At 45.8% G+C, this 12,666-nt stretch overlaps 1 protein-coding gene across 12 annotated transcripts in view; it reads right to left on the reverse strand.

The window, feature by feature from the left end:
- The window catches only part of LOC129817154 (syntaxin-binding protein 5-like), a 177,026-nt gene extending 164,580 nt beyond the window's left edge, over window positions 1-12,446 (reverse strand). For 3 of the 12 annotated variants that reach the window (XM_055872113.1, XM_055872110.1, XM_055872108.1), the window contains exons 1-2: window positions 11,804-12,446; window positions 6,861-6,958 (exon numbers count right to left, since the gene is read on the reverse strand). In XM_055872113.1, the coding sequence (XP_055728088.1) occupies window positions 6,861-6,958; window positions 11,804-11,944 (239 nt within the window). In that variant the 5' untranslated portion in view covers window positions 11,945-12,446. The remainder of the gene's footprint in view (window positions 1-6,860; window positions 6,959-11,803) is intronic. The other 9 variants (XM_055872114.1, XM_055872111.1, XM_055872112.1 and 6 more) reach the window with 6 other exon arrangements.
- Between the last annotated feature and the right edge of the window lie 220 nt (window positions 12,447-12,666).

Here is a 12,666-nt window from a genome sequence, read left to right on the forward strand (position 1 = left end):
GGGAGGTCTCTACAGCCAGGTCTCTACAGGCAGATCTCTACAGGCAGATCTCTACAACAAGATCTCTACAGCCAGGTCTCTACAGCCAGGTCTCTACAGCCAGATCTCTACAGCAGATCTCTAAGGCAGATCTCTACAGCCAGGTCTCTACAGCCAGGTCTCTACAGCCAGATCTCTACAGCCAGGTCTCTACAGCCAGATCTCTACAGCAGATCTCTACAGCCAGGTCTCTGCAGCCAGATCTCTACAGCAAGATCTCTACAGGCAGATCTCTAAGGCAGATCTCTACAACCAGATCTCTAAGGCAGATCTCTACAGCCAGATGTCCACAACCAGATCTCTACAGCCAGATCTCTATAGCCAGATCTCTATAGCCAGATCTCTACAGCCAGGTCTCTACAGCCAGATCTCTACAGCCAGATCTCTACAGCCAGATCTCTACAGCCAGGTCTCTACAACCAAATCTCTACAACCAGATCTCTATAGCCAGATCTCTACAACCAGATCTCTATAGCCAGATCTCTACAGCCAGATCTCTACAGCCAGGTCTCTACAGCCAGATCTCTACAGGCAGATCTCTAAGGCAGATCTCTACAGGCAGATCTCTAAGGCAGATCTCTACAGGCAGATCTCTAAGGCAGATCTCTACAGCCAGGTCTCTACAGCCAGGTCTCTACAGCCAGATCTCTACAGCCAGGTCTCTACAGCCAGATCTCTACAGCCAGATCTCTACAGCAGATCTCTACAGCCAGGTCTCTACAGCCAGATCTCTACAGCCAGATCTCTACAGCAGATCTCTACAGCCAGGTCTCTACAGCCAGATCTCTACAGCCAGATCTCTACAGCAAGATCTCTACGGCAGATCTCTAAGGCAGATCTCTACAGCCAGGTCTCTACAGCCAGATCTCTACAGCCAGGTCTCTACAGCCAGATCTCTACAGCAAGATCTCTACAGCAGATCTCTACAGCCAGGTCTCTACAGCCAGATCTCTACAGCAGATATCTACAGCCAGATCTCTACAGGCAGATCTCTAAGGCAGATCTCTAAGGCAGATCTCTACAGCCAGGGCTCTACAGCCAGGTCTCTACAGCCAGGTCTCTACAGCCAGATCTCTACAGCCAGGTCTCTACAGGCAGATCTATACAGGCAGATCTCTAAGGCAGATATCTACAGCCAGATCTCTACAACCAGATCTATACAGCCAGATCTCCACAACCAGATCTCTACAGCCAGATCTCTACAGCCAGGTCTCTACAGCCAGATCTCTACAGCCAGATCTCTACAGCAGATCTCTACAGCCAGGTCTCTACAGCCAGGTCTCTACAGGCAGATCTCTACAGGCAGATCTCTACAGGCAGATCTCTACAGCCAGGTCTCTACAGCCAGGTCTCTACAGCCAGATCTCTACAGCTGATCTCTAAGGCAGATCTCTACAGCCAGATCTCTACAGCCAGGTCTCTACAGCCAGATCTCTACAGCCAGGTCTCTACAGCCAGATCTCTACAGCCAGATCTCTACAGCAGATCTCTACAGCCAGGTCTCTACAGCCAGATCTCTACAGCAAGATCTCTACAGGCAGATCTCTAAGGCAGATCTCTACAGCCAGATCTCTACGGCAGATCTCTACAACCAGATCTCTAAGGCAGATCTCTACAGCCAGATCTCTAAGGCAGATCTCTACAGCCAGATGTCCACAACCAGATCTCTACAGCCAGGTCTCTACAGCCAGGTCTCTACAGCCAGGTCTCTACAGCCAGGTCTCTACAGCCAGATCTCTACAGCCAGGTCTCTACAGCCAGATCTCTACAGCCAGATCTCTACAGCAGATCTCTACAGCCAGGTCTCTACAGCCAGATCTCTACAGCCAGATCTCTACAGCAAGATCTCTACAGGCAGATCTCTAAGGCAGATCTCTAAGGCAGATCTCTACAGCCAGGGCTCTACAGCCAGGTCTCTACAGCCAGGTCTCTACAGCCAGATCTCTACTGCCAGGTCTCTACAGGCAGATCTATACAGGCAGATCTCAAGGCAGATATCTACAGCCAGATCTCTACAACCAGATCTATACAGCCAGATCTCCACAACCAGATCTCTACAGCCAGGTCTCTACAGCCAGGTCTCTACAGGCAGATCTCTACAGGCAGATCTCTAAGGCAGATCTCTACAGCCAGATCTCTACAACCAGATCTCTACAGCCAGGTCTCTACAGCCAGGTCTCTACAGCCAGATCTCTACAGCTGATCTCTAAGGCAGATCTCTACAGCCAGATCTCTACAGCCAGGTCTCTACAGCCAGATCTCTACAGCCAGGTCTCTACAGCCAGATCTCTACAGCCAGATCTCTACAGCAGATCTCTACAGCCAGGTCTCTATAGCCAGATCTCTACAGCAAGATCTCTACAGGCAGATCTCTAAGGCAGATCTCTACAGGCAGATCTCTACGGCAGATCTCTACAACCAGATCTCTAAGGCAGATCTCTACAGCCAGATCTCTAAGGCAGATCTCTACAGCCAGATGTCCACAACCAGATCTCTACAGCCAGATCTCTATAGCCAGATCTCTATAGCCAGATCTCTACAGCCAGGTCTCCAGTCAGATCTCTACAGCCAGATCTCTACAACCAGATCTCTACAACCAGATCTCTACAGCCAGATCTCTACAGCCTGATCTCTAAAGCCAGATCCCTACAGCAGGGAAGGGGCAAGCCAGATAGAGATTCTAGTCGCATTGCAAAACCAATACTATGGACCAATAATGCATTAAAAAACAAAGAGGCAACATGGAAGGAAATGGAGTGTATAACTCTGCAATGTGTGTGTGTATGCGTGTGCCTATGTGTATGTGTGCCAGAGCATTCATCTGTGTGTGTGTGTGTGTGTGTGTGTGTGTGTGTGTGTGTGTGTGTGTGTGTGTGTGTGTGTGTGTGTGTGTGTGTGTGTGTGTGTGTGTGTGTGTGTGTGTGTGTGTGTGTGTGTGTGTGTGTGTGTGTGTGTGTGTGTGTGTGTGTGTGTGTGTGTGTGTGTATCTCTGTGTGTGATTTCCCCAACACCCTCTGCCCCGGTGATGAGATAATCTGTCGGTGTGCGGAGTGACAATTTGACCCATTGATCTGTGTCTGGCCGGCTGGTTTATAGGACTGCCATTTTCCCTGCTCGCCCACCCTGGTGTGAAGGAGTCATCACGCCAGGCACTGCTGCATAGAAACACCCACAGGCCACCCAAAACACACACACAGATTACGGACCGGGTTCAATACTGTAGAAACACATCCTTCCATCTTTCCCATTCTGGAAGCCATGGATATATGAAAGCTTGGAAACCACTGCAAACATTTCACTGATATGGTCATGTTAGATCAGTGGTTACTTGAAGAAGGGAAGTACCCTCGGGCTTTACCACATATCCCATCTGTAATACGGTCGTTCTGCAGTCTGTGTTAGTAACACAGTCCTGTCTCTCTATCCTCTCGCACTTCAATGAGCAGATCATTTAATATAGCTAAACTGCTGGTGCAGCCAGACATATTTCAATTGCTCCCTACATATTTTGAGACAAAGAAAATATTGCTGCAGAGATATTCCTATGATGCAGATTGATCCCAAACAATTGAGACGGGGCGTGTGTGGGTGTGTGGGTGGGTGTGCATGCGTGTGTGTGCAGTAAGACACACAGATCAATATGTCTCTCTCTCTCTTTTTAGGATCCCATGCCATTCACTAGGCTGGCAGATCTGAGTACCATCTCCTGTCTTCTCCTCTTCCCCTGCCGTAGTTCTCCAGCCCGCTCCGCCCGCTGCCAGGCTCAGGCCCTTGATCTGCCACATCCTGTTATCCTCCATGGGAGGAAAGGAGAGGAGAGCCGCCAACAGCCTCGCCACAGACACACTGATAACAGCTAGCCTAGCAGGAAAGCACAGCATAGAGCTACAGGACAGAGATAGAGCTACAGGAAAGACGTAGAGCTACAGGACATACTGTTGAGCTACAGGACATACTGTTGAGCTACAGGACATACATATAGCTACAGGACAGACATAGAGCTACAGGACATACTTTTGAGCTACAGGACAGACATAGAGCTACAGGACAGACAGAATGCTAAGGAGAGATAGAGCTAGAGGACAGACATATGGCTACAGGACAGAGATAGAGCTACAGGACAGACAGAGCTACAGGACAGACATAAAGCTAAGGAGAGATAGAGCTAGAGGACAGACATATGGCTACAGGACAGAGATACAGATACTGGACACATAGAGCTACAGAACAGACATAGAGCTACAGGACAGACATAGAGCTACAGAACAGACATAGAGCTATAGGACATAAATAAAGCTACTGGACACATAGAGCTACAGAACAGACATAAAGCTAGAGGATAGAGATAGAGGTACTGGACATACATATAGCTACAGGACAGAGATAGAGCTACAGAACAGACATAGAGATATGGGACACACATAAAGCTAAGGAGAGATAGAGCTAGAGGACAGAGATACAGCTACAGGACAGCGATACAGCTACAGGACAGAGATAGAGCTACAGGACACACATAGAGCTATGGGACAGATATAGAGCTACAGAACAGGCATAGAGCTACGGGACAGACATAGAGCTGCAGGACAGACATAGAGCTACAGGACAGACATAGAGCTACAGGACAAACATAGAGCTATGTGACAGATATAGGGCTACAGAACAGGCATAGAGCTACGGGACAGACATAGAGCTACAGGACATACTGTTGAGCTACAGGACAGACATAGAGCTACAGGACAGGCATAGAGCTACAGGACAGGCATAGAGCTACGGGACAGACATAGATCTGCAGGACAAACATAGAGATGCAGGACAGACATAAAGCTACAGGACAGAGATAGAGCTACAGGACCTACATAGCTACAGGACAAAGATAGAGCTACAGGACAGATATAGAGCTACAGGACAGACATAAAGCTACATTACAGGCATAAAGCTACAGGACAGAGATAGAGCTACAGGACAAAGATAGAGCTACAGGACAGATATAGAGCTACAGGACAGACATAAAGCTACATTACAGGCATAAAGCTACAGGACAGAGATAGAGCTACAGGACAAAGATATAGCTACAGGACAAAGATAGAGCTACAGGACAAAGATAGAGATTCAGGGCAGAGATAGAGCTACAGGACAGACATAGAGCTACAGGGCAGAGCCAGATCTACAGGACAGAGATAGATCTACAGGACAGAGACAGAGCTACAGGGCAGAGACAGATCTACAGGACAGAGATAGAGCTACAGGACAGACAGAGCTACAGGACAGAGATAGAGCTACAGGACAGACATAGAGCTACAGGACAGAGATAGAGCTACAGGACAGAGATAGAGCTACAGGACAGAGATAGAGCTACAGGGCAGAGATAGAGCTACAGGACAGAGATAGAGCTACAGGACAGAGATAGAGCTACAGGACAGACATAGAGCTACAGGACAGACAGAACAACAACAACCTAAGGCTATAGTATACAGCCACACAACAGACAAAGAGCTAGAGCTGCAAGGATTGCTACAGAACATAGTTACAAGTATTTCGAGCAAGTAGTCCTATAAGGCTAATACAATCAGACTCAGCGCCACAGAGACAAATCTACTGCTACAGCACGAAGCTGTAGACATACTTTAAACAACGGGGTACACAACTACAGCTATAACACATGTCTACTACTAGACCCTCAGCCAAATCATCTTCATCAAAGGACAAATAAAAAAAAGTCACAATAAGAGCATGTCTTTCCTATCAGGCATCATCGGTATCAGATTAGGCCAAGAGCGAGCCGAGTCCTCATCGAGAGCACTGATCGGAAAAGGGAAAAGCGCAGGCAGTTGCATGACTCTCCATTCACCTTCCTCTCCCGGAGATAAGAACCTATCTCTGTCTGTTCCACATCACTCAAAGAGCTGACTGAAGCCACGACGTTTTTCTACACTCTCAAATTCAAAGCTACCGACATCAGTGAGGTGGAAGTATTGTCAAACTCTAAACCATTCACTGACAGTTCAACGTCAAAGAAAGTGCATGTGGCATCAATGTAAACTGACCAGCATATCAACAACTCTATGGTTACATCTTGATTGACACCAATCTAATATGCAAATAGATCAACACCGTTATCCTGCACCTATAGAACTGAGATTTTTTTGAGGCCTCATCTCATTCAGATATAAGTAGAAATTAAGCTCACTTGTACACGACAGCAAGCAGGAACAAAGGCAGACATCAGGGAGAGACAGAAAGACAAGAAAGCACGGAGAGACAAAAAGACAGACACAGACAGGCAGAGAGACAGAGGCATGTTGACGCCCACCTGTCTGCCCCTTAATCACACCTGAATGAGTTGTTTTTCAGCGAGAACACACGCTGGAACCGTAAAGGGGCCTGGCGCAGGCAGGCAGAGAGGCAGGCAGGCAGGAGGCGAGCTAGTGGGAGGGTGCTCGCTGTAGCTATGGCTCCCTGTGGTGCCATTCCACTGCTTTGTGTTGTGAAGCACAGCAAGCTGTTGTCCCTGTAAAACAGGCTGCTAGCTCTATATCAGGATTTTGTATTTTTACAATGTAACATGCAATTATACTGTAAGATGTGTTATTACATAGGGGTAGACTGATTTTACATCAAAACGTGAGCTCGGCCTGTTCTTCCAAGGACATTCGGATTGTCTTTCTATCCAATCCATCCGTTCACCCATCTATCCATACATCCACCTACCTGCTGCTGGTCTGGGCTGAGAGTAGCCCCATGCAGGTCCTTCCCCAGGAACACAGGGTACAAAACACAAGCAAATCAATAGAGTTAAACACAGCTCCACACAGAAAGGATACAGTCTGAGGGCCCCACTCTGGGTCCCAATGGCCAGGATCTTCTGGACTGGGTCATGGGCCATGGACGACGGCTGATAGGGGAAGCCATGACGGACAGTCTGGGCGTCCAATGAGAGGGCAGCAAAGCAGGGCGATGAGGAAACAACAGGTAAATCATGGTTAGAGGGAATTTTCGTGAGCGTTCTCACGACAGAGTAACGTTCGTTTTGTGTCCAAATAATACAATCAATATACTTACTCAACCCGCAATTTGAAGTCGGGGAATGAACACTTGAAAGGAACAGGCAAAGGAACAGAAATATACAGCAACACAATGAGCACAACAGCAATGACCCTCGAAAAAAATAGTATTTTATGTGGGATTTTTTTTGTTATCCTAACAGTCATATTGTGAGTGCATAGGCCCATTTTCAGATAATAGCAACAACACCATCTCTTTTGATGGCGTCTCCCTAGTCGTGATTACATTACTACTGTAGAAATAAAACACAGCAATAAAACCCATCAATTTGGGGCGGGACAGGTCTACCACAATATGCCGGTGCTGCTGGAGCCTATTGCATCAGTCAGTAAGTCAGTCGGCGAGTTGTTGTAGCCTACTTGTTTGCTTATTGCCAGAGCAGAGCGCAAAAGCATATCACGTAAGAGCCGCTCCACTGTAGCAGACACCTGCCCTAGCGCAGGCAGCAGCCGCAACAGGTGCTGGGCTTTGGATCATTTTCCTCAACCATATGCGCCTGGAGCGTCAACCCAATTATGACACCCCAGGACCCGGCTGGATCAAAACCGCAAGACCTATTTTAATTGTATTTGTATTTTCACCAAAATAATTGGCGACATGTAGCTTAGGCTGTTCTAGCCAACCATTCCAGATATTAGGCCTACACGGGTCTAGCCACGCGCAAATGCTGAAACCCTCCACTCTAGCGATGGAGAGAAACACGTCACAAATCGCCCTGTGTTTTCAAGTCGATGATATAGGCTACCACAAATCATTTACATTATGTAGGCCCAATGATATTAATCTTTCCCAAGAGCGTTCACTAATGTTCATGTTAAAGCGCACAAAACTGTGCCACGTAGAAATGAGCAGCGTCACTCAACGCCGGGCTGCCATCGCCCCCAAGGGATTATAAAAAACTGTATGTATGCCTAATGTCATGTCAAGGGGTAGCCAAGCACCTCACTGCTCCACGGAGTTGAGTGCAGACTAGAGTTTTTAAATGAATCTCCGACTTCTTAGAGTCGCTATTTGGTCGAAATTCTTAAACCCTTACCGTGTGCCTATGTATGTCCTCTGTTGTTGTGTACCCTTGTTTGCTAAAATCCATACTTTTTAATAAAACGTACATTTATCCAATAGAACACAGAGAGAGTGTTCTTCAATTACATTTTTTTAACATCAGGTATTTACAGTGCGGTGTCCATCAGGGCAGTGTCCTTGGGCCGTTACTCTTCTTTATTTCTACTAATTATTTGCCACTGGTCTTACACAAAGCTAGAATGACTATGTATGGATGATTCTACACACTGCATGGCAGCACCCAGAGCCAGTGAGCTCACTGAATTCTAAATAAAAAGTTACAGTCAGTATCAGAATGGGTGATTAATAATAAACTGGTCTTAAAAGGTGCAATATGCAGAAATCGCTCCGCCATTTCTTGGTTGCTAAAATTCTAATAGTTCACCTAATTTGAGTTGATGTGACAAAACAAGCAATCATTTTACCATCTAAAATGCCGTGAAATATATTTTCAATAAGCAAAAATATAGTATTTTCAGCTGTTTGAAGCTGGTGCACAAAATCAAAAGTAAAAGATGCAAAAAGCATAGAAATAGAGCACATAGAACAAATCTACCGCTTCTTAGACTTGCATTCAACGACAATGACAGATCTACAAGTCACATTTCGCTCCTCCAGGTCCGTCTCCTGTCAGCAGCCCCGCAGCAGATTAAAAGCTATGGATGACAGGGCTTTCAGTTGCACGATTCCGCAGCTGTGGAATGCACTTTCAGACACTATTAGGGCTGCAGAGTCTCTGTCCTCCTTTGAAGGCACAGCCCAAGACCTTGCTGTTCAGAAAAGCCTTCAAGGACCTCTGCCAACCCTGTTCTCATGTCTTCCGGATCTGACTACAGCTGTATATAGCTTTGATTGCTATCTGTGTTCTGTGTTTTGGATGGTTTTTATTATTATTTTGTATATTTTTGTAGCACCTTGGGTGTGAGAAAAGCACTTTACATATTAAATGAATTGCTATTATTATTATTACATCTAAAAGTAAAGGCATTGTATTTGTTTCAAAAGATTCTCTAAGACCTAAACCTCAGCTGGAGTTGTGCATGAAGGGTGTGGCCATTGACCAAGTTGAGGAAGCTAAACTCCTAGTCATATTGACAACGTTGTTGTGAAGATGGGGAGGGGTATGTCTGTTATAACAAGATGTTCTGCGTTTTTGACACAAACATCAACTGTACTAGTTTTTCAGGATCTGGCCTTGTCCCATCTTGATCACTGTCTGGCAACATGGTCAAGTGCAGCAAAGAAAGACCTAGCAAAGCTGCAGCCGGCTCAGAACAAAGCAGCACGCCCTGCCCACACAGAACTAACATCAACCACATGCAGGCCAGTCTTTCCTGGTCGAGGGTTGACGAGCGATGAACTGCTTCTCTTCTAGTTTCTATGAGACATATTACTGTGATGAAAATGCCAGATTCAGCTCAGACACCTGTAGATATCCCACAAGACGTGCCACCGTGGGTCTCATCACCGTCCTCAAGTCCAAATGAAGTCACGGCAACATACAGAGCCATGATCACATGGAACATCCTATCACCTCCAATAACTCAAGCCAACATCAAAATGACCTTTAAAAAATGTATTTGGTATTTGTCATTTTATTAGGATCCCCATTAGCTGTTAGGAAAGCTTCAGCCACTCTTCCTGGGGTTCCACACGAAACAGGACATAATACAGAACATTAATAGACAAGAACAATGAATTGAACAACATCTCATGGAAAGGTGGGACTGTGATGGGACACACACAAACACACACAGACACACTAACACGAGCATGTTTTTTTCTTGTTGTATTGTTTGTATCATTTTTTTTGTTGTGTTTGAAATTTGTGTAACTGTCCTTGTTTATCGGTGTATCGGTGTATTGTTACTTGTCATGTTTTGTGTTTTCTTGTGGAACCCCAGGAAGAGTAGCTGCTGCTTTCCCAACAGCTACAGGGGATCCTAATAAACAAATAAATACAATCACCAGTGGGCTATGTCGACAGTCAGTGGTTGTAGCCCACTGGGCACAGATATCAGTTCAATGTCTAGTTTTGATTTACATTTGGTTGAGTTGTCAACTAACATGAATTCAACGTAAAAAAATAAAATAAAATTAAAAGTTTAAAAGTTGGAATGCTCTTTTTATTTATTTATTTAAATAGGCAAGTCAGTTAAGAACAAATTCTTATTTTTCAATGACAGCCTAGGAACAGTGGGTTATGCCTTGTTCAGGGGATTCGGGGATTCGAACTCAATTCGATTTTAAGGTTACGAGTCCAATGCTCTAACCACTAGACTACCTACTTTGAAGACTTTTTGCAAATCCAAGTTTTCCATGTTGATTAAACTTCATCCCATATATTTGGAGGGTTGAAAGGACGTGGAAACAACGTTGATTCAACCAGTTTTTGCCCAGTGGAATTTGATAAACGATTTATTAAAAAGTATGGATTTCATTTTTTTTTAAAGTCTGTGCTCAACTCTGCAGAGGGGCTGAGGTATTGGATAGTCAAGGGACTACAGTACATCGCCGTGAACTTGAAGCTGTGGCTGCATGATCATGTGTAAAAAAATAAAAAAATAAAAAGCCCTTATACAGGTGTTGAATTCAATATCGTGTTCAGGTCATCTTGGCCTGGCCCAAACATGACAATTGAATTACACATACATAACATGCGCGCACACCACATTAAGATGAGAAATAGCCAAAAATTCAAGGGGTTGTCCATTTGAATAGAAAGCAACGTATCCTATGTATCAACGATAATAACCATTTGCTGTGGCGTCCTAAGGATGGGCTACGTTCGTTCCAGCTGATTTGCAGGCAGTTCGTGCGTGTCAATCGAATGTGAGCTCTGATTAACCCCATCCATTCTTCTGTCAAGACTTATTCAATGAATAATGGGAGCCAGTGCATGATAACACGGGTCTAAATGTCAGACGCAGCCTTCTTCTATAGATCAATGAAGGAATCGGGGGTGTGAACTGGAAGGTGAGTGTTGGTGGGAGACTGATAGCCACTGTATCAATCGGCTAGGGACCCAGCGATTGACAAGTTAATCGAGGCCGATCTGATTATGCAAGAAACGGGTCGTTTTATCCCAACCCCTCTGTATGACAGTTCATGCGAAGTGCACATGACATGAGCGATGAAACCAGTCTGTTTGAACGGAAGGGGGGATACATGTAGGCCTATGCATGTATTAGATCGTTATAAAAGTAGGACTATATAGGCTAATGCTGGTATGTATAGAACCAAACGCTGAATTATGATGGAAAGCCTATTCTATCTTGGTAGATCTCTAAACGCCTTCGCCATATGCGCATTTTACAGGCTGGGTTAACAAACCCTGGGAATTGGCAGATGGTGTTGCCTATGAAGCAAACTATATCATCATTATTATAATGCCTTTTCATAACAGATGTTGATGAAAAAGACCAGGCAAACGCAGGTGGTCAGCTATAGTAGCTTAACCGTTCATCAGATGATAACGGTAACATTGTAGGCTATCAATAATATAGGTGACGGCGCGTTAAGTAGTCTACCAATACCGAGAGAAGCGGTAGCCAATAAATATGCAGTAAGGAAATAGAAACGTTTGATACAGAAATGGTTTGATACGGCTGCATAATAAAAATGCATCTGACTCGCCCACCTTGCAGAGTTGAAAATTCTCGGACTGAAGGGTCTCCTGCATCAAATTGTTCTCCTGGGTGCCCGACTGGCCAGACGAAGCCGAGGAAGACGCTTGCTCCTTTAGGCCGTCCAGTACCTTCCTGATGTTAAACTTCTTCATTTTACCCCAGAAACACTGCGACGACGACGGAGCACAGAATTGAAATCACCAGCTCAAGATAAGGGAGTAAAGCCACTCTTTCGCTCTCTTCTGATTGCCTTCGTAAATCTCACATTTTAGATAGTGTTTTTACCGCAGTCTCCATGGTGAAAAGGGTTTCGGCCGCACACCGCTCGGGTCGGGCTCGTTGACGCGCAATTTCGAGTCGATTCTCTATTTATTCGTTGTGTGGCTATGTGCGTCGGTGTAGTCTTCTCTGACTCCGTGTCCCACTGCGTCTACGCTGCTCGCTCGCTCGCTCTCTCCGTTTTTTCTCCCCTCCCCTCTCCGCTCAGTCAACGCGGAACGCAGCTGCAGCGGTGCTTCTGCGCATTTCAGCAACCGGATATTTGATTGAAGCGCCTCCGCTCCCGTATACATCTCCTTCTCTGCCCTTGCAACAGAGGCATGATTTCTCTCTCTTTCGCCACCTCGCTCTCTTCTTTTTCTACCTTATTCTCTCTCCCACCTCTTTCTCTGTCTCTCTCTCATTCTATTTCGCACACACGTGTGCACGTACGCACACACACTGAGGGCAGGGTGAACAGCACCTGGTGATATTTAGATGCATCAGGGCAGACAGACAGTGCAGGGTGAGACATACAGACATGCTGGGACAGACAGACAGACAGAGTGCCAGCCAGCCAGGCAACCTTATTCACCTTGACAAGGCTTGGCTGTAC

This window comes from Salvelinus fontinalis, chromosome 20 (genome assembly GCF_029448725.1).
Source record: "Salvelinus fontinalis isolate EN_2023a chromosome 20, ASM2944872v1, whole genome shotgun sequence".
Taxonomy (NCBI): domain Eukaryota; kingdom Metazoa; phylum Chordata; class Actinopteri; order Salmoniformes; family Salmonidae; genus Salvelinus; species Salvelinus fontinalis.